The following is a 21,910-nucleotide window of genomic DNA, read 5'->3' on the forward strand; positions in this document are numbered from 1 at the left end:
GGTAAGTGGGCCAGCATTAGGCTTATATTAAGAGTGCCAAAAAATGTATACACAGTAGTTTGCCATAATCTGAAGTGTCTGGACGCTGATGGTAACCACTTTGAGCACCTCTTGTAATTGCAGAAGTCAAATGTGACTTGTATTCATCTTTTGTTATTGGTATATATTGAGTATTACAATTTTAATACAGTTTTTTCCTTTCTTAAAAAGTGTATACATTTTTGGCATCCTCTGTATATACCAGCAGGAAGGAGAAGCTTCTTCATTGTCAAGAACTGACTATTGTGGTGTACTGTTTGTCAGAAAAGCAGTGTAAACATTAGAATCGTCAGGAGGATAAAGAAATCCTACAGAGTGCTGAAGGGTAAAAGAGTGAGATGGTTTGGTACAATAGATTTGGGCATGTGACATTGCTGTCAGAGAGGGCAACTACAAATATACTAGACTATAACTCCATTTTTTTTTTTTTCCTGTGCAGGCTTTGGAGGTCCTCACGTCATCTGTGGAGTATGGGCTAGATGACCTCAGCAGGGTAAGAGCTGTGCTTTGTGGCTTATCATGGGATGTATGTGCAGGTCTGATGTAAGTGTATCACAAGATCTGGATACTGGATTGTTCTGCGAAAAGGATTTAGATTTTGCTGACCACTGATGGAGGTCTTGGGACACCACAAGGCATGCCGTTAGCCTGCTAATAATTAAACCCAAGCTCCTTGGATGGCAGTCTCAGGGGATCCAAGACAAGCAGGATTTCCATTGTAGGGGTTCTTTTCAGTGAAACGAGAACCTTGTAAATGCTGGTGCAGGCCAGATCTATAAAGTGGTCTCTTATTTTATTTTATTTTATTTTATTTTTTATATTTATATTTATATTTATTTATTTGGGATTCTTACATGGAGCCCCATTCGCATAAGCCTCAGGGTGGCTTCCAACAAATTATCAAAGTATGGCAATGTTAAAGCAGAAAAATGTTCCATCATGCTCTTTTCCTCCTGCCTGTGGAATTTGGGAAATGATGAGGAAATTATCAAATGAATGATGGAAAGATAAATGCTATGCACAGTTATATTAGGCTCAAGCCTGAACTCGACTGAATAGGAGTGTGTAGGTACAGGAGCCTTTGCTCTTTGTTCTTCAGAGCGCATTTCTTCACGTTAGAGAGCAGAAATTTTGAACCTCATGATTGACCTTTAGTTGAGCTGTATATATATATTCCATTGCTTAGTATTTAGCAAGCACTTACAGAAACTGAGCAGAAATTTCAGAAACTGTCCTTGTTACATGAGTAATTAATTTCACTTTTATGAGTGGGCAGAAGTCTGTCTGTCTTAGTTATTCAGATGGTCTTAGGCAGGGAATTGCCAGGGGGTCTTGAGAAAGGGAAGCTCTGTGATGTAATTACAAGATTAACTTTACTTTTGGGAACCAGAAACCAGCTATAACTTTAAAACTGCAGATGCCTTGGAGGAAGCAGCATAGATTGATCACTTTTGAGCTCATACCGGCTTTAGGAAAAAAAATGCACCACTAATGACAGCAGAGGAATTTTGATATAGGAGGAATTGCTAGACATTGACTAGGTCCAGACACACAATGAACCACATTCCAGGGTTGAGTTTGGACCAAGTATGGGCTGTCATTGAAATGTGTATTATTGCTGAAACATGGGTTATTGTGTCATCTGAACTCCATTATGCTAACCATGAACTACCCCCAGTTCACAACCAGTAATAAAGCACTGGTTCTCCTCATGGACTACTTGCCTTTTTTCTTCTTGCAGGAAGCCAAAGCTGCTTCTATTGTTCTTCTCCGCTCCTTTTTATTCTCACAACCGTATTGTGAGGTCACTTAAACTAAGAGTCAGTGACTGGCCCAAAGTCACATAATGAGCTTCGTGACCAAGTGGGGACTCAGATCTCCAGAGTCGCAGTCCAGTATTGTAACTGCTACAGCACATTGGCCATTGAAGTTGGTGGATAGCTCTAGACAACTGCCCCGTCCCCCTACAGCTGTGGTGGAGAATAGTATCCCGACTAACTCCTTAGCTGACAATTGCACTACACTCTGGGTGTGTGTACTACCCCAGCAGGGTGTGCAGTTCCCATACATCAAGGCACATCGCAGCACAGCCTTAGCAGTCTTCACCGTAGAGCGCACAGACTAGTGCTTCATTCCCCAGCCTGGCCATCAGATACTGGTGGTGCAGGCAGCTTACCATAGCCGTATGCTCCTTGTGCACTTCCCTGCCTCCCATTCTTTTCCTAGACCATCTCAGCTCTCTTCCTTAATGTAAAAAGCAAACTACCTCAAAGCAACATGGTCATAGGTTAGCATTGAACCTGGGGTTAGAGGTGCTTTAGAGGAGTTTGAAGGGGCTGACCAGGAGTGCACAGAATTGTTTGTTTCATGAAGCAAGAGGGTTAGGGTTTCTGTAACATTGCCTGTTACCACCAGCTGTGAATGCGGATGGGTCAAGAACAGATGCTATATATGGAAAAGAGGACAGAAACATTTAAAAATAAATTATGTGTGAGCACAGCGGAACATAATAATTTAACTTTAATATTAATATTAACATTCTTCTGTTGGAAAAGTTTTTGATGCGCATGTGACTACGTGTGTGTTTTTGTAATTATGTCCTCTGGGAGAGTCATCATTTTCCCAGCTCTGTAGCATCATTGAACTGTCTAGAGTTCATTCCAGACTTCCTGATGGCCTTCCCAGAAACAGCATAGCAGTAAAGACTCAGAAAACTGTGAGAAAGTAAGCAGAGCTGGATGAGAGCGAGAGCAAAGGCCTGGGGGTTGGTGAGCAAATTGGTGATTTTCTTTGGGTTAGGAGGAGGACCTGAGGAATGGACAGGGGGTTGGGTGCGGAAGTAAACAAAGAGCTGGTCAGGAATAGACATTTCCCCAGCTGCTTTCTGAAGACGTGAATGCAAGGAGCACTGGAGAATTTTATGATCTCTTGTGTCCCCACTGGATCAGCATTCCAAGAATAGGTCTTGTGTAGCCATCAGGAGTTCCCCTTCTGCTGCAAGGATGTGGGTGTAGCAGGAAAATCCATTGTGCTGACTTCACTCATACACCACAGGATACCTCATGAAGGCAACAGGGAAGCAATACATGTCATGGTCTCACCACCTTTGAGAAGAAATACCAGTGTTGGCCGGTGTGGAAATTCTAAGAGATTGCAGAAAATTAAAGAATTTTGGATAAGGAAGGATATGTTCTGAAGCTTTTATACAATAGACAAAGTTGTACTGTGAGTTGGAAGTGTGAAGCGAGAAAATGAAAAGAAAAGAATTATGGGGGAGATGGGCAAAACCAGGATGAATTCATTGTGACAGACTCAAAGAATAGCATGGTTAATAAAGGTCCTCTGTGAGATATGTCACATAGATACTACTTTACCTTTCATCCCTTGACTTGTCTGGCAAGTCTTCCTCCCAGAAATAACACAACAAACAATGATTTCTGGTCTCACTGTACCTTTTCAAATTGGGTTCATGGTATTCTCAAGGGCAGTGGTGGAGGGGGAACTCTGTCCCTCAAAATGTTCTTAGTTCAAGCCAGGAGGCACAGTAGTCAAGGTCTCTGGGAATTGTAGTTCAATATCTGGGGGCCCATAGGCTCCTCTAGGGTCCCCCAGATGTGTACCTTAAAATGTATTACTTAGGATTCCTTTTGCTCTGCGGTAAATTGTATAAATTAGTCCTTCATGTCATTCAAGGAAGCAAGTAATACACAACAGATATATTATTTCTTTCTGATTCAAAGTATCTGCTGTTCTACTAGCTTAGGGTGACTCTGCCTTGTTTGTCTTTAGTATTATGTTAGTAAGGCTTAAAATGTTTTCAGCATCTGTTTAAGCTCATAAGGCTGGGAGATGGAGTGGTTTCCTGAATTCCTGAATTCTTCTCAATTTACACAGGTTCAAAGATCTTGTAAAAGCGTCCATATGCTGGCAAGTCATTGTTCAAAGTTACTTATAGGACAGTTCCTGGCAATTATGACAATAATTATACACACTATCAACGCTGGATCAGGGTTAGCGGCACAGTAGGTTTGCCATTATGAAGCATACACATATACACTGGGGAGATTATAGCTTTTTTAAAAGTTTGAACACAAATCTAAGGGTGCCCTGGGTATCAGATTTCCTCATTCAGGGCCTTGAAGTGAAATAGAGGAGCCATTGGATCCCTTCCAAGCCTGTTTTTTTCTTAATGCTAGCCAGTCAGGGAACCAGAAGTACTGATAGTAATTGAACCACTACTCATATGAATTTGAGATAAGTTTGTAGGTGTAATTTTAGAAAGGATAGGCCTATTGCTGGGAGATTCTGTGGTTTTACTCAGACACTTTTAATGTCAATGTAGGCATTGGCAGGTGGCACAGTGGTTTAAACCGCTGTGCTGCTGGGCTGGTTGATCGAAAGGTCGCCGGATCAAATCTGCACAATGGGATGAGTTCCCATTGCTCCGTCCCAGCTCCTGCCAACCTTGCAGTTCGAAAGCATGCAAATGCAAGTAGATTAAAAGGTACCACTTCGGTGGGCAGGTAACAGCGTTCCATGCACTTCGGTGTTTAGTCATGCTGGCCACATGACCACGGAGACTGTCTGCGGACAAACGCTGGCTCCCTCGGCTAGGAAATGGAGATGAGCACCGCCCACTAGAGTCAGGCATGACGACTTAATGTCAAGGGGAAACCTTTACCTTTAGGCATTGGCTGTGGGACTATCTTGCCTTTTGTTTTCTGTTTTCCTTCCTCTGTATTTAACTCATTTTTCTCCTCAGTGAAGTCAAATCAGATACCACATGCAAATCCATTTAATTTTCCCCTTAAAACATCTTTTCCCAAAAAAGCTGCTTTTAGGAGTGCTTCTTTAAAGTAAAGAAGCAATGGGGGAAGAAAATATAAAAATCTTCCACCTGCCAGTTTTGTACTCTAAATAATTTCCCCCAGGTTTCTTCCCACTCCCACCCCTGTATTCTCAATGTTTGCTTGTTCTCCCAGCAGTTGCTTGGAACCACATGCATTAAATCTAGTTCACCCTTTACCTGATGCTGATAGGAAGAGAGATGGGAAAAGAGAGATGAGGAGCAACGGCTTTAAACATATAGCAGGAATAAATGGAGATTATCTGCAATTAATATATTTATTTAATGAATTTAAATCCTGCTATTAATAAATACAATATACAAAACATTAAAAATGAAGGGTTGAATCAAGAGTGGCCATTGCATAAACAGAAAGGCTCCTTCTGTCTGTGGAAGGTACCAAGACCCAGAAGGGTCTTCCTGTTGGAGGAAAGGGATACTGAAGTGATCTTTGCCTATTCCCTGGCAGCTCTTTGTGTCAGCTCTTTGGAAGATGTCCTAAGACTCCAGAGCAGCTTTTTGGGAGACTCTAGGGTGATGGTGGCAGGAAGGGGGCTGCAAGGAGAAGGAAGAATCATTAATCCTGCCTCTGCTCCAGTGTATTCTACTAGGTGCTATTCAAATTGTAACCCACTGCCAGTAAATTAACACTTAAAATAACCCAAATATGAAGTAAGTAAAGCCATCAGTCTAAAACTGAATGAGATAAACTGTTCCTAAAATTTGTTTACAAACCCTTAATGAGGATGCCATATGAACTTCCAGGAAGAAAAACTTTCAGAGATGTGCATCCAACACTGAATAGGCCCTGTCTCGACTACCTGTCAATTTGATGGTTGTTAATCAAAGAACAGGGTCTCTGAGACTGAACTCATGGTCCAAGCTGGTTTGTAGAAGTGCAGGTAGAACTCCAGGTAACATGAACTTAAACTGCCCAGGTCGTAAAGGTCAAAGTGCTTTGAAATGAACCTGGAATTGGGTAGGCAATCAAGGCAAGTAGTACAGTGTCACATAATCAGAATGCCTGGTCCCTGCAGCCATCCAGGAGCTCCATTCTGTACCAATTGAAGCTTCCAAACCCTCTTTAAAGGTAGCCCTACAGAGAAAGTATTCTGCTATCCCTTCCTGTGAGCACAGATTACAGGTGGCTTGTGTGCCTTGGACAAATGAGCCAGCTGGCCAAACACATTTCTAGTACTTTCCCATCTGTCACCCCGTAGGCATACAAAGACCTGTTTCATGTTCCCTGTTTTATACTCCTGGGAAATGTTAGGATCCCTTAAAGGCCACCCGCATGGGGGCATACTGCTTTGCTAATCTCTGCATGAGTGTGCTTTACTAGAAACTGAAATCCCCAGCAATAGGGAGCCATTAATTACAGAGCACAAGGAAATCACCTCTATGGTTATCTAGGAAATCTGTTTGAAAAGCACTCCATAGGCAATTAATGCACAATCACCAGTTGACTCTCTTGAAGGAAACAGAAACAATCAAATCTAGGAGCAAGTACAGATCATGTTAGCCGTTGTCCCCTCATTACAAGCCTATTGGACTTGACTTCCTTTCTATGCCAGGGATAGAAACCAGAGTATGGTCCCTCCTAGCCTTTTTGTTATAAGCCACAAAAATCTACTGTTCTTGCAGAGGTCCCCATTTGAGCATCCCTAGAGAACCCTGGAAGCCTGGTTCTCCTCTGATTTAAATGTGCTAAATGGCTTTTCTTGTGGCACAACCCAGAGCACGCATAATATGGCAAACCCCATGCATATTAGATTCTGCTGCAGGTCTTTTGGTGGTGACCAAAATGCAGAGGGGGCTGGCAGGCAGGCTGCCAGAAACTACTGGACAGACCCATACGTTTTGCATCTTTGGTTTAATTCTAAATGTTTCCAATGCCCAAGGCACTTGGATTACTAGCTGCAGTTGGAGGGATTTATTTTATTCTCATTCTACCTTTCTTCTACAATAGCAGTTAAGCTGCATATATCATGTTCCCAGGCAGTCTCCAGTCAAAGCATTTACTAGACCCAAACCTCTTTAGCTTCAGCAAGGCTGCTACACTGTGTGCGTAATGTTCCTCCCTTTCACAATTTTAGATTGCATAACATAGCAGAAAAGTATAGCATGTACACATGTTTTTGTATTCCACAGGGATCGGGTTTACACTGCATCACTGATACAGTAACATAGTTGTTTCTATCATCTGCTTCTTTACATGTTCCATTATTAGAAATGCATTTTGCAGCATCTGCATGTATTTGGCTATTCCAGGGTAACCGGCCTGCCAGTAAGAATTCTCAGGTGTGGCTTGGTTTCGCCTACATTCTTCATCCACCTACATTCTTCCTTTAAAAAAACCTTGGGAGAATTGCATCAGTACACTTAAAACAAGCATTGATTGGGTGTCTGCTTATAAACAACCTTTTAAAAAAAGTTTTGGTTTTCCTCCTCATGGGGATTATTGGGCTCATCTGTGGAAGCTGCACTTTTATCCAACATTTAATCAGGAAAGTTCCCTGCAAGAGTTGCCTTTTGGACTAGAAGGAATGTATGTAGAATGAGGAATAACTGATAAAATGAAACCCAAAGGCCTTCTATCCTGTCGTGCCAGCCATGACTTTAATGTTAGGGATTTTTGTCTACATATATTAATTACCCTGGATAATACTAAACTGGCATAGACACTTTTTGTCACACTACAGCAACTCTCAGCACAAAATGGAAATGGGAGCTTTTGGGGTTATCAGATTAAAAGCCAGAGAGTCAGGCGCATCTTACAAAGTGCCCCAAATTGGCATTGACTTATCAAACTAGGCATAACACAACCTGTGCTAAGAATCCCCATTTTATGTCTTTTTAAAGTTAAAGGTGGCTGTGGGAGGTGGGATAGGTTCAGGGTCACAGCATGGGAAGGCAAATCTCCCCACACTATGCTGTTTTTCCAGTTTAAATGGCTACCTTCCAAAGTTGCTGTTTGCCCCCAGGGTGGGGCAGGAGGACATGAGAACAACTGGGAGCTGAACCAGGCTTCAGAGCTCAGACTGAAATGAAAACCTGCCTCACTTCTGTAGGCGCTGTCCTGAATCAAGCTGATCTGGGCAGAAGGAGCAAAGATCTCGTTAACTCCTCCAAGCAAAGAACCAGGACTAATCTTTGCTATGCCTTTCCTGAAGCACAGCTTTTGGAAATGCTACCCCTTGTTGTGGCCCCATGACTCTGGAGCGGCTCGTTGTCTGTAGGTCAGCAGCTGCGTGGGGAGGCTGGGGCCCATGCGCTCTCTAATGATTTCCTGACAACTCCCCTCCCCTCCCCTGCCACCACTCCCAGGCTTTGGCTTTTAGTAGAATAACTTCCCATTCCAGAGCCAGAACAGTTGAGATGGTAGAAGAACACAGCTTGCTATTCCCAGAAGGCATGTGGGGTTATCCGAAAGTTATTTTTATGAAATGGTGAGCGGCATACAGCCTGCAGAAGTAAAACTAAATAAACAAAGCTGCATTTCTGGACTATCTGGGCAAACCATTAGCATTTCAGCAGCATTAAGGATTCACAAGGCAGCTATAGCCCAATTTACTTGTAAGTTCAAAAGAGGTTTCCATGTTTGGTTCTGATAGTGATTATTTCAATCTGCGCAAGTAATATGCTTTCAGTGCCTATATGTGATTGCATTCCAAAACAGTAGACTTTGATTACGTGAAACTAACTAAAAGATGAACAAATAAAATCTTCCAAAATTAGGAGCCATTTTATTATTCATATGATATTGAAGGTACGTACTTTGACCCTGAAGCTCCTCATCTTCCAGCACTGCAAAGATTGATGTTTGCATGGCTTAGTGGTCAGAGGAATGCACTTTGTGCCTCCTCAGAGGTATTTTTATTGCTTTTTGTATTCAGGGGTGGTGTCCTGATAAACAGTGGAGAGAAGGATTATATAAACCACCCTGGGTTCTGAAAAGCAAAAATGGCAGGATATAAATATAATAGATATTTTGGTGATCCTATCCAGTTTTCAATCATCACAATCACTTACTGGAGTGTGGAATAATGGGCCTGAACTGTGTTTTATGGAGCTGGCATGTTGTGAAGTAAGAGGACCTGCTTTTAAATAAATTAAGAGCATTGTTTACAACCATAAATTACATCAGGGATTGGCAAACTGGATTGTTCCAACTTCCATCAGCCATGGCCAGTGTGGATAATGGTCAGAGATTGCAAAGCAGAGTAGACAGGCCTCGGGAGACTGGATGGGGTAATTCTCCACCCATCTTCCCATAAGGACATGAGAAGAGTGGTGCTAGATTCAGCCACAGGTCCATTTAGGTTCCAGCAGGATTCAGACAGATATCTCTAGGAAACGTACAAAGTCTTTCCTGCTTTTTGCCCTCGGCACTTTATATTAGGTCAAACAAGTGGGTCCCGCAACACAATGTTGCAGCACGGAGTGCTTTTCTTCAGTGTTGCATCTAGCCACCCCTTTTTTCAAGAAACTGTTTTCTATTCCACCTCCCTTACACCAGGCTGGTTTCTGTTACCTCACTGAACATGATCAATTTGCTGGGGGGCGGGGGTCTCCATGTGTGTGTTGTGGGGGTGCCCTGTGGGAATTTTTCCCAAAATTTCTTTTTGCATCCATAACATAATTGCACCTTTCTCTTGTTTCTCTTGTTTTTGCCCGTATAGCTGTCAAAAATCAGTACATACTCATAGTTCATTTTCCATAATTGTGGATGTCTGCTTTCTGTGTCTGAGGCAACATGGTAGCTGCCCCAAAATCTAGTTCTCTGTGGTCCAGTTTTATATCATACTGAAGAATGGAAGCATCAATCCCATGGACTGCCCTAGTCATGTCTGTTTCACCAGCCAGGGCCTCCTTGTCACTAGGCCCACAGTTGTGCACTGTGAAAAGAAAAGAAATGTGGTTATTGCAACTAATATGGATTGAGCTTTCTTGGGATACCAAAGTGACATCATGGAACTGGACCACTGGGGAAAGGTTTTTCAACAGCAACTACATTGCTTTGATAACTGATATATCACACATTGCTGGCAAGCATAAAGGAAGAGGGCCAGCCTAGGAATACAGCATGAAGCCGGGGAGAGGCTACATGTGGGAGGAGTGTTACAGAAATGTGCTCCTGCAGCACTGATTAAGCAAAGGAATCTGGGCATGATGGGGCAAAATGTAGCTGGTAGCAGATGCGGTAAGAAATACCCAGCTTAGAACACTCCCTGGTAGGAAAGGGATTTTCCTGGAAAATTTAGGATGATTAAAGGGCTGGAAATAGGTAGCTAGAATCAGCTGGCTTCATCCCAATTCTCCCTCTGGAAATTGGCTGGACCGAGACCACAGAGGTGGGAAAGGAAGCTGAGATCATCCAGGCTTAGCTGTTGTATGCCTTGTAGGCAATCCCTCTGCACTACATTCCTGAGTGCTGAGCTGAGTGTGACTTCAGAGAGCAAAACAGTCTGCTTTGCAGGCTGCACCACTAGAAATACAACTTAATAGTCAGCCTAAACATTAGAACACTTCACCAGACTACAGAGTCATTTCTTTTCATGATTCCCATATGCAGCCAGACAGCAGATCCCTGAAACCTTACGGATGGCAGTCTTTGCCAGTGGGTACAAGGGATATCAAAGCTGAAGGGATTGTGCCTGAGAGAGGATGGTACAACCAGCTGTTAAAAGTCTGAAATCTCATCAAAGTTATGTTGATGTATCTCCCTTACTCCTGTAATACAGTAGAAGTGTTTGTGTTAGGCAGTTAGATCCTTAGGACCAGGTTCTGCTTACAACAGAAGTATCTACTATAATGAGAAGGGTTTTGGCCTCAGGCTATGACTGCAAGATACAAAGTCTGACTGGTTTTCAAATATGTAATCCTTACTGAGGTTTCCAGCATGATGCAGACCAATTTAGATCAAGGATAATGGTTGACAAAATTGGGCAAGTTCAACCAAATAGGTACCAAGAATGGATTCCTGTTGTCAGGCCATGGAACCCTAGGTCAAGATTTCAAGTTGCTTGCTCCTAATTATCTTGATTTCAAATGGTTCTCTATTGTAGACTTCTGTCTCACAGTATGAGTGCGAGCTTTTTTGGAAACATGGTCCCTATGCCACTAGCAGCTGTAGGATAAGTAGAAATTCACCCAGGGAAGTTTTCCCCATTGCTGCAACTCACTGAATGTCTGGCAGAAAAAGATGACAATTCTGTCCTCCCACTTAGCTTAACAGCTTTTAGAAAAGCTCTCTTCTAAAATCCAGTCTCTTGATGCATTTATAGTCCTTGAACCCTGACACTAAAGATTTCTACTGGGATATGTCTGTGTGTGCAAGATGCTTAGTCCAGGTTCCAGCACCTAAAAGCTATACTTGCTGAAATCTCCTCTTCTACGCAGATTGCCTACCTATGTGGCTGAGTTTAGCCTCGAACATGCAGCAGCTTTTCTGCCAGCTGTCACCATATTGCTTTGGAAAACTGTGCTTTTTGCACTGTCCCCATAGAGAGAACAGGCAAATCAAATTCTGCTTTCCAAATTGTTTGTACATTAGCTAGTCATTATCTGAATTATTTGCCCCTGCTTTATTCACTGAACTTTATTTACTGTTGCTGAACTTTGGCATATTTAGCCTTCTGTACTACCATACCTTCTTGCTTCCAATTCTCTGCCAAAGACTTCTAACATATTTTGTAGCTGTGTGATTTGTCCCCCTTCCCAGACAGTGCTGCTGAATGTCCTTCTTGGATACTCCTTGCTAATGTGCATACCTCATTGTTAATTATTATCTTGCTTATGGTCCCTCAGAGAGGGTAGGAAAGCATGTTACAGTGTTTCGATTAGGAGCTCTTTGAATAATGATCAACAATTGACTGAAACTAAAGCACATGGCTCAGGCATTTGCTAACTCTGTTATCAGTGATTTCTCTAGCTAGCACATTAAGTGCCTAGATGTAGAGGAGAACACAGCTTCTTCATCTTTAATAGTATTGGATGGTATATAAAAACTTTAAACAAACAAATAAACAAACAGTAGCAGCTAATACTATACTAATAATGTAGTGCAACTTATGTAGGTTTGAGGGAAGCTCTACCTGTTGAAATTCTCTTTACTGCTTAAAGCATTCTGTTTTTTTTAATCTGGCCACCCTACAAACTTACCATGATGCTTCTAACTTCTGTGCTTTCACAGCTGGTTACCACAGCATCATTTGCACTGCACAACTTTCTGTTGGACTTCGTGAAGACTAAAATGAAATTAGGGATGAAATCCTAAACATGCTTCCTTGGGAATATGCACAATTGAACCAACCAGTATTTTCATCCCTATGCGTATGGCTGAACTGTAAGTGTAACAACTACCACTATGGATCCCCGTATGGATACAACCATAGTGTTTGCTAGAAGAACCAGAGAAATAAAGCGGGCAGGTAGGGATATTTTCATTTCACTCATTCCATATAAACATTATAGGATCTCCTTTAGTAGCTAGCACAGCACTACACTTTCTATCTCTAAACAGTTTATGTGAAGATGGTCAAGGGAAGATGGTCATTCCCAGATCTATAGGAATGACCATTGCAGGAGGGTGGGTGTTGGCCCTATAGGAGCTATGTATGGCACTCCATGGTGATGAACTCACTTTGGGGATGCTGTTCAGCACTATGAATAGCTCCTATAAAGCTCAGAATAAAAACTGGAATGAATAAGGAGTTCAACTAACTTAGGAGTCACCAGATTGCTCTGGTTGTAGTGATGCAAGAAATTCCCTGCCACAGTTTCAGAAACCATAACATGGCTAACCTTCAACTAGCAGCCTTGAGGGGATCTCCTTTACCATTCAGCCACTTTCTTGGATAAACAGATGCTGTGCGACTTTCTCTTAGTTAACTACTCTTGAGTACCTCCTGCTGAATATGGCTTTTGGTACATATTTCCACTCAGTCCCTACATTTCTAGCTAGAGCTGACAAAGATCTTGTCTGAAACCCTGCAGAGCTGCTGCCTGTCTGTATATAAGTCTATACTGATTTGAATCAACAGTCTGATTCTGGAACAGTCTAGAATAAGGCAGACCCTTGTGTTCTAGAAATAATAATTACATATTTATTTAGTACTTTTATATGCCATCTCATAGCCACACAATATCTGTATTGCTTTTGCAGTGCAGATTTTCTAGAGTTTTATCCAATGATCCCAATTTTATACAGAGAACAAAATGCCTGTCCTTTATGCTTGCAAGGAAAACTACAAGTATAATTACACTTGTTCTTAGTCAAAAGGCTGAAAAGTAAACCTCAAATACTTTGAAAATAGAAAAGAAGTCCTTGAATTAAGATTTATCTTTTTCCCGCTCTTTAAGTGTTTAAAGCCAACACATTTAGAAGGAGATGGTGGAACTCCAGGAGCTATTTTCTCCTGCCATTTCTCCATCTGTTAATCTAACACTGAAGAGAGAGAGTTCCATGCAGTTCCATGTTTTTTAGAACATGTTTTACCTTCAGGCCCCCCTCCAGTTTGTTGCTCCCACACCTCCTGTTAATCAGCTCCAGTAACCCACTGTGGTGCAGCTATGGGGTGGACAGGAGTAAGTGACAGAGCAAATGGAGAGGGCAGATGCGCAGTACGAAGATGCTGTTCCCAGTGTAGAAGGGAACTTGGCATGGATGTCATGAATGTGCCAGGGGAGCAAAGAGCACAATGATGTATCTTGACAGTCTATTTGGTTCCATCACAAGATAGCTCTGAAACAGATTCCATACAACACATTCTAGCTAAATGTGTTTCCTAGAATTGCCTAGAAAGTGGAATAACTGGTAGTATAGCTGAAACCCAGAAACCAGACAGAGGCAGGCCCAGGAAAATAATCTCCATTTGTCACCTGATCTTTATAAGGCACAGATGTGACCTGTCAAGTTCCAAGACAAAATCTGTGGTTTGGAAGTTGCTTTTTGGTCCATGCACTCCTGGAATGATTTCTAAGATATTTTCCATTCATGTCTTTCATGGTTTCTTATAAATCCATTATTTTCCCTAAACCTAAACAATTAAGCAAATTGGAAGCATCTGTATTACACCATCCAGTTACCCAGCATTGTCTTACACAGACATGATCCATTTGCTTTCTGCCCATCTGTTTCTTCAGCAGTTTACCCTGAATGTTGTACAATAGCCAAGTTAATAAAAGACATGTGATAAATTAAATTATATGCTAATAAACCAGTGATAGCGGTCTCTTTCCTCCTTGAAAGATGTAAAGCTTTGAAAGGAAAGAATTTAAACTAAGAATGACAAAAGATGTAACTAAACATTTTAAAAGCAGGGTTTACGAGGATGTTGTATAGTTCACTTTTGACACTGGTGTCTGTACTAATAAGCTGCAAGTCTCTAGAATTAGGCAGCAGTTATGTTTAATGGGTGGGGGAAAGAGAGCTTAGGAATGGGACTTGGAAACTTGTATGTGTAAAAACTTTTCAGTACAACTGAAGTATATCACTTCAGTATATAGTGACTCAGGAATGAGAACCTCAGGCCAAATATAGTCCTCTTTAAGTCTCACTTCAGGTTGCCTGCATAGGCTTTCTGTATCCATTGATCATGTGGTTGATTTTCAGACCTTGTACATTTTTTCCAGTTCTAAAAGGTTGAGATACTTTCCCTAAGCTTTAGCTACTGGCAGCAAGATTGTAAAACTAAGTATATTAGCATTTTGGCCCCATCTCTATTGCTTTCAGCCTTAGTCACCTCTCAAGAGCTTTTTTGAAATGGAACTCGCACTCAGTACCCCTGCATTAGGGTAATTATGTTATGGACATTTGCTCGTGCTTTGGGCATGGGTGGCCAGTTTGACTTACAACTACATTGTTCTGGAATTTCAAAACAGGTTATGAGTAGTATGAGTATAATGCATATAAAAAGGTAAAGGTAAGGGTTTCCCCTTGACATTAAGTCCAGTCATGCCTGACTCTAGGGGGCAGTGCTCATCTCCATTTCCTAGCTGAGGGAGCCAGTGTTTGTCCTCAGACAGTCTCCGTGGTCATGTGGCTGGCATGACTAAACACCGAAGTGCACGGAACGCTGTTACCTGCCCACCGAAGTGGTACCTTTTTATCTACTTGCATTTGCATGCTTTCTAACTGCAAGGCTGGCAGGAGCTGGGACGGAGCAACGGGAACTCACCCCATTGTGCTCATTCGAACCAGCGACCTTTCGATCAACCAGCCCAGCAGCACAGCAGTTTAAACCACTGCGCCACCTGCAGTCCCGATAATGCATATACATCTGGTTAAATTTGTATCCTTCTGTAGGATGTGGCAAGTTTTCTTTCTTAGGTAGACTGCAATTTAGTCAACTGTTCTTTTCAGTGCTCTTTAGACTTTCTAGGAATGTGAATATTTCCTCCTACTGGATTTAAACATAGGTCGCAAACCCATCCACACAAATTTCAGGGTCTAAATTGATATTAGATATGACTTCACATTATTATTTACTTTTCTATCTCACAATTCTTCAGTGAGTTTAAGGTGACAAGGTTCTTTACCTCCCATTTTATTTTCACAAGTACTTTGTGGGTAGGTTGGGCTGAGAAACAGTGGCAAAGTCACTCAGTGAGTTTCATGACTGAGGAGGGATTTGAACTTGGGCCTCTCTGTGTCTATTGCACCACACTGGCTCACTGCTAAGGCCTCTGGTGTATCTCTGAGTGCTACATTCATAATAGAATCATGAACAAATATAGGTAAAGGGTCCATCTAAAATAGTACTGGGCAACTTCCCTGAGTTAGGGAGGCGCATTATCCTTCTTGCTCCACAGTCACATTGTTGAATGTGCTGCTGAAATTTGCTGTGAAATAAAAAGCTGCCTCTTGAAAGCAGAAAGGCGTGGTTTGTTGCCAAAATTTGCTAGTGCAGCAGACTATTTGCTTTAAAGTGGACCTTTTTTTGCTGCAACTGTCATATTCCAGCAGGAGACCACAGGGTTCTGCTTTTAAAGGGAGGCTTTTTAGTTTATACCGCCACCACTGCCAGATTTTGGTGGCAGGCGTAAGGATGCACAGTCATGCTCTGGGCAAGCTGCTTGCCGCATGCATACCCTGGGCCACGTGCTGCTCACTCCGATAAAACCCCTGCAAGTTAGGGCTGTACATTAGCCTCTTTAAGTGGTAATGCATATCCTAAATTAGCAGCTCTCTCAACATACTTTGCTGGGCTGTTCAGGAAGCCTCAAATCTAAATCAAGCTGTAACTAAGGCTTGTGTAATGACTAATACCTAACTTCCCTAAAATCAGAGTATTAGTTCTATTTCTGGTGTTGCATTCTCCTGCAATTTCCTTGTGCTACCATGGCAGCCAGGCTATTGTGGACGTTATGGAGAAACAGGAAGGATGAGGCATTTGCAATTACTGCCTCTCCCTCCCTAATCTCTGCATGTCTGAAGTTATCCCCTTGGTATAGTTTCACATGTCACAAGACCGCTTTTTAAGCTAGCATGTCATTGAGGCCCCTGCAGCTGATTTTTTCGTGTAGTGTCAAAGCTTTACATGCTGGGCAAGATGGGGGAGCTCCAGTAGCATTGGCTTCTATCATATTTATTGTTCAATATTGTTTTATACTGTATTTTATGTATTTGTGAACCACTTAAAGATTGTATTATATCAAGTGGTTTATAAGTTATTTATTTAAAGCATGGCTCCTCCTCCAGTTTCATTCAGATGGCTTCAAAGTTCAGCAGGAGTTCCTGTTGCCACCCATGTGGCTATTCCTTCTTGTTCCTACTATGCGAAGGAGATGGGCTCCCCCCCCCTTGCCCAGTATCCATCTGTCACCAAGCAGCAGAAATTGCAGTGTTGAAGGATGAGGGTTGACTCTTATTTTATTAAGCTGGGCCCCAACCATCCATTTCTAAGGAGGAGTATATTTATTTTTATATGTAGTTGTCTGTCGGTCTGTTATATTTATATCTTAACATTTCCTCCAAGGATCCCAGGATAGTGTGTATAAACACCTACCTTTCAGTTTTGATCCTGACAACAGCCCTGTGAGGTAGGTCAGCTGACATTCATTGACTGGACCAAGTTACACAGGGGACTTTATGGCCAAATGGAAACTTTAACCCTGCTCTGCCTGGTCCACTGTAACCAATACATCATACTGGCATAAACTTGTAATACACCTACATACATACTGCAATTCCATCTGATGACTTGTATGAGTCATTAAAAAAGTTTCTATTTTAATTCTGAAATCACATTTTCTACTTTTCTGAAAGTACATCATGACCCATATTGGGGGATTTTCTATCCTGTTTCCTAGGTTTTTTGTTTTTATTTTTTGCTATTTCTGTTTAACAAAGCATCCAGCCTTTGTAAAACAAAGAATAAGAGGAGTCCTACAAAGCTTGCTTGGCTATTTTGTAACAGTTTGTTTTTCTAATAAAAATGTTATTCCCCTCCTCTCACTTTTCAATGCAAAATCATAAATTTTCTCCTAAAAGTGAGTTCCTTTTCCAAGTTTACACTTGATAAAAAAAAACCTGGTAGCTGAACCGTCCTTGCTCCGTAGTGGAATGCCTGCCATTTTTGATGTGCGCTAAGGAAGAAGATGACAACAATGACAACGACATAATCCAGGTGGGCAGAGGATCCCTCAGATTCCCAGATCCAAGGCTGGAGATAGAGCACTAGCCTTGAGGCTGGGAATACATACTCCAGTCCTTCTTCCTCCACTCACAACTGGCATGCAGAAAAAACACACTGTTCCCTCTTCAAGGTCTGGAGGAAATTTAAGTGAGCAGGAAGGGGAGAAGACAGCAGAGGCCAGGATATGATGTAGCCCATGTCTTCTGCAGCCTCCTCCCCTTCCCTCCAAAACACTATCCTTAGATGGCTGAAAATGACTTTCTAGCAAAAATACAGAGAAGAGTTTCCACTGCTTCCAAGTTCAGAGGCTTGCAGTCATCTTGACTGGATTTCACCCTAAAACTTCTTTCAGCTTCTGCCACAATCATTGGCAGTTGTGTAAAAATTATATTGGAGTGCCAGGACAAAATGAGCAAAAGCTCTGCCATAACATGGCTGCCAAAAGCCTGACATTGTAAGAACAACTTTAGACTTAAGGTGGGATTCCTGATCTGTTCAGGAACCCATGTGGCAAGTCTTGTCCCCCAGGTATACCTTAGATAAATTAATGTGCCTGTCCTGAAAGTTTTTCTTTAGTGTTGTCTTAATCCATTCACGCAGTCTGCCTGCATTCACCCCCTGCCTCCTCCAAACGGGGTATATAATTGATAGCTTATAAAAGTGACTTGTACAGATTCCATCTTTGTAATCCCTTTGGGTGCTTGCTGCATGTGTTTCCTGTATATCTGAATAAACTATGGATTTTAATTTGACTGTACACCCCCAGCAGACTCTCTGGTTTTTCTTGTCAGGAGTTATGCACATTTCACTGAAAATTAGTGATAATTGCTTTTTGTAAATCTCATTGTATAAGTAGGTGTAGTTCATATTCTTTTCTAAAAGTAGACTTGAATGTTCTTTTCATATGCAACATTTGACATGGAGATGCTTCAGAAAGATCTGTAGAATGGTTGTGAAGTAGACATTTACAAGTTTATTCCAGGTTCCTAGCTCCAGTGTCACATATTTAAGGGCTGACACTGGATCTTTAAATCAGGTTTGGCATCAAGGTTAAACATGAACAGCCCCCTTTCCAGGACACACACCTCAGGAAGGGTCCTCTGACAAAGCCTTGGCAGTCCTGTTTTGCACCCTTGCACCCTAACTTTTCCTCTGCCTCTCACTTTATCTCAGATGGTAGTGATAAGAAGCAAAAGATGCCACTGCTGACTGGCTTGCTGGTTCTCTGCCTGTCAGTCAAGCCAGGGGTAGCAATGGGGTGCAAAGGGATAAGAAGGAAGAGCAGCTGTGGCAATGGTGGTGAAAAGGAAGGATCACTGAGGAGGGGGGCCTCTGAGGGTGTCTTGTCCAAGGGATCTGTAAAACCTGGAGCCAGTACCAGTTCTGATTCATAGATAGCATTGTCTAAACTTTAAAACATACCTTCGGAACAAAAATTGGTTCATTTTAAGAGATGATAGAAAATATTCCTGTGAACTAGACATTTATTCAAATATATTTTGGTCCTATCAATGACACAGGCATCCACTGGCTCTGGGATTAATGCCCCTGAATATTATGGGCGCTTTTTCCTCCAACAAGGTGTTTCACTCCCTGCCTCCATGATTGGGACCTGTACTTATCCCTTAGCACGACTTCAAGAAGAGTTTGTTTGGCAGGGAGGAAGCACGTGCCCCTTCAGCTGCAGTGTCTTCCACTTCCTGCTCAGCCCATCTAAAGCACTACTCTGTGCTGATAACCATAACCGTTTGCGGGGAGGGGGGAGGGAAGTGTCCCATCAGCTTGCTTCATAGTGTGATGCCACTTTATCCTGTTTAGGTTATGTCTTCTCCCTCACAAAGTAGTGCTGGGGATGATGAAAGATGGTGGTTGATGTGTATTGCTTAACTTTTTTCTCTAAGCCAAGCTTCCAACTTTCCAAGTAATTGCCAGCCTAGAAGTTATAGGAAGATAGCAACCTGCCTTACTGAGCCAGGCAATTAGTCCATTTAGACCAATATGGTTGATGCTGCCCAGTAGTGGCTGTCTAGGGATTTAAGCAGGGCTTTTCCCACCCTAACTGGAGATGCCAGGGACTGCACTTTGGGCTTGCTGGATGTAAAGCAGTGCTCTGTTGCAAAGCTCCAGGGCTTCCCTCAGACCATTTTTTCTGCTCAGTAATGAATATGATGTTGGGTTAGGAGTGAGGAGGTGAACTGAGCCTTGAAACTTATCAGGCCACTTTGTGCCAGTGGCTGCTATTTACTTATTTATTTTTACATCTGTATGCCACCAACAATAGTGTCTGCTGATCCTACTTTATGTTGTTGTTGTGATAATAATATTGGGTGTATGGGGATGGGTAGGAACCATGTACATTGTTTGTTCCAAATGCAGTATATTAGAAGGAAATACGTATTTTTTGCTCCTCTCTGAGCATGACAGAAAGAGTGTGCCATTCATTTGTGTGGGTGTGAGTGAGAGATGAGTCAGGTAAGACTACTATAGCCCTGTGATAAGTGCAATCACATCATTTTGAGTAAGGCCAAAGGTGGCCGGGTATGACTGATGATCAGCCAACTGCATATTACGATAAGTCAGTGTGAAGTGCCATGTGCTTTAGAAATATGATGCTAATGTGATCTGTTCTTCCTGTAGCACGTGAGGCTATAAAGGCTTTCCTGTGTCTCTTACTACTCTGTCGCAAAATCAGTTAATTTGTCCTGTTTTAGAGACCTTTGCTCTGCCTGCTTTCACAGTTTGCCATTTTTGGGGGGTTAAGAATCAGAAGAAAAATGGACGTCCAAATGGCAGTTTTTCATACTCAGTGGGAAAAGAATTTCAGTTTTAGAAAGCCTGGGGGACAGTGGAGCTACTAGAGCTATTCCTGCTTTGCTGTGATCTCTCTTTATGGTGTAGATACCAAATATGTTTTATGGTGCTTCCAGAAGGAGGACTCTGTTATGATATTGTGCAGCTATTCCTTTTTTCATCAATAGATGTTTGGAGTAAGAACAAAGACAGAAGTGGTAGCAAAGCATGAGTGGGTTACAAGAGAAAGGCATCGTCATTTGGATGCCCCGTGGAATTGTGTGAGTGAGTCAGGGTCATGGTGAAGGACAGTTTCATCGTAAACCAACTTTTATGTGCACAAGACCATGTAATATCACCATAGAGGCTATTGTTCCTTCCTCCACAGCTGGGCACATCCCAACAATTACTATTGCAACACACTAACAACTATGACTACAGAGAGCAGTCTGATTTTGAGTCTTCTTTACAAAAAATACTTCAAACTTTACCTAAAACCTAGATTCCCCTCTTGTTGAGTAGGAACAAGGCAAGTGACCTTCTTTGCCCCCCTGGAAATTTATTTATTTATTTATTTTTCAGTTTATATCCTGCCTTTTTCCTACAAAGGGCTCAAGGCAGCTTACATCTCCTCCTCCATCTTATCCCCACAACAACAACCCTGTGAGGTAGGTTGGGCTGAGAGTCTGTGACTGGCCCAAAGTCACCCAGTTGGCTCCATGACTGAGCGGGAACTAGAACCCAGATCATCTGAGTCCCAGTCTCATGCTCTTAACCGCTACACCACACTGGCTCTCATATTAAGGGAAATTGCCCTTAATTAAGCAGACTGTAGTGAGATGTATGAGGAGGCTCTGAGAAATGACACAACTGGAGTGTTTTCAGGAGCTGTTTCAGTCTGCCTGGGTGCTTTTAGAACCCTGGTTAGGTCCTGCTGTTGCACCTCTGGCTCCTGAATCCCAGGATAGGGTGGCCATCAGGAGTGTTTATTGGACTAATGGTCTTTTCCCACTTGCAGGTCATGGTGAATAAGAAATAGTGTGATTCAGCAGAGCCTAATGTTAGCTCATTCTGAGCATCACAATGGAATTATCTTTGAAAAGGGAGAAGATCAACCCCCATGGCAATAATGTATCATGTTTAGAGGGCAATGCTAATTAGGAGATGTGTTCATCTATTGGGGGAAACCCTGCATCCCCCACAATCTGATGCAGCCATCAATCCCAGTCTTCTGGAATTACTAGGAAACTAATTATAGCTTTGCAATCAAAGAAACTGCAAGTGGGTTGGAAAGGCCTGTGAAATGAATTTCTGTAGAAAGTTTCAACTGCATTACTCAAGAGGTGAGAGAGTGCAAGCCACTGACTTCCTCCAGAAATGAGAGGGGAGCTTGTTGCTTTCTCTGTCAGGGGAGCAGGCTTCTGGTCTGGGGTACCTTTTCTAGGCAGAACAGCTTGCCTGACTAGGTTCTGCAAGCAAGCTACCAACTCCTGCTTGAACCCTGAGAAAGTCACTTCATAGTATCTATATAGAGAGAAAAATGAACTTGCTTGAAGAGGATTGTGGGGCTTTTTGTTTTTGTTTTTTTGGCTTT

The 21,910-nt window shown here is 42.2% G+C and overlaps 1 protein-coding gene across 1 annotated transcript in view; it reads left to right on the forward strand.

The window, feature by feature from the left end:
• BTBD19 (BTB domain containing 19) overlaps positions 1–21,910 on the forward strand; it is a 57,309-nt gene that overhangs the window by 11,600 nt on the left and 23,799 nt on the right. The window contains exon 3 of the mRNA XM_044441848.1: positions 479–532. Within this exon, the coding sequence (XP_044297783.1) occupies positions 479–532 (54 nt within the window). The remainder of the gene's footprint in view (positions 1–478; positions 533–21,910) is intronic.

This window comes from Varanus komodoensis, unplaced genomic scaffold (genome assembly GCF_004798865.1).
Source record: "Varanus komodoensis strain SLA01 unplaced genomic scaffold, ASM479886v1 scaffold1, whole genome shotgun sequence".
Taxonomy (NCBI): domain Eukaryota; kingdom Metazoa; phylum Chordata; class Lepidosauria; order Squamata; family Varanidae; genus Varanus; species Varanus komodoensis.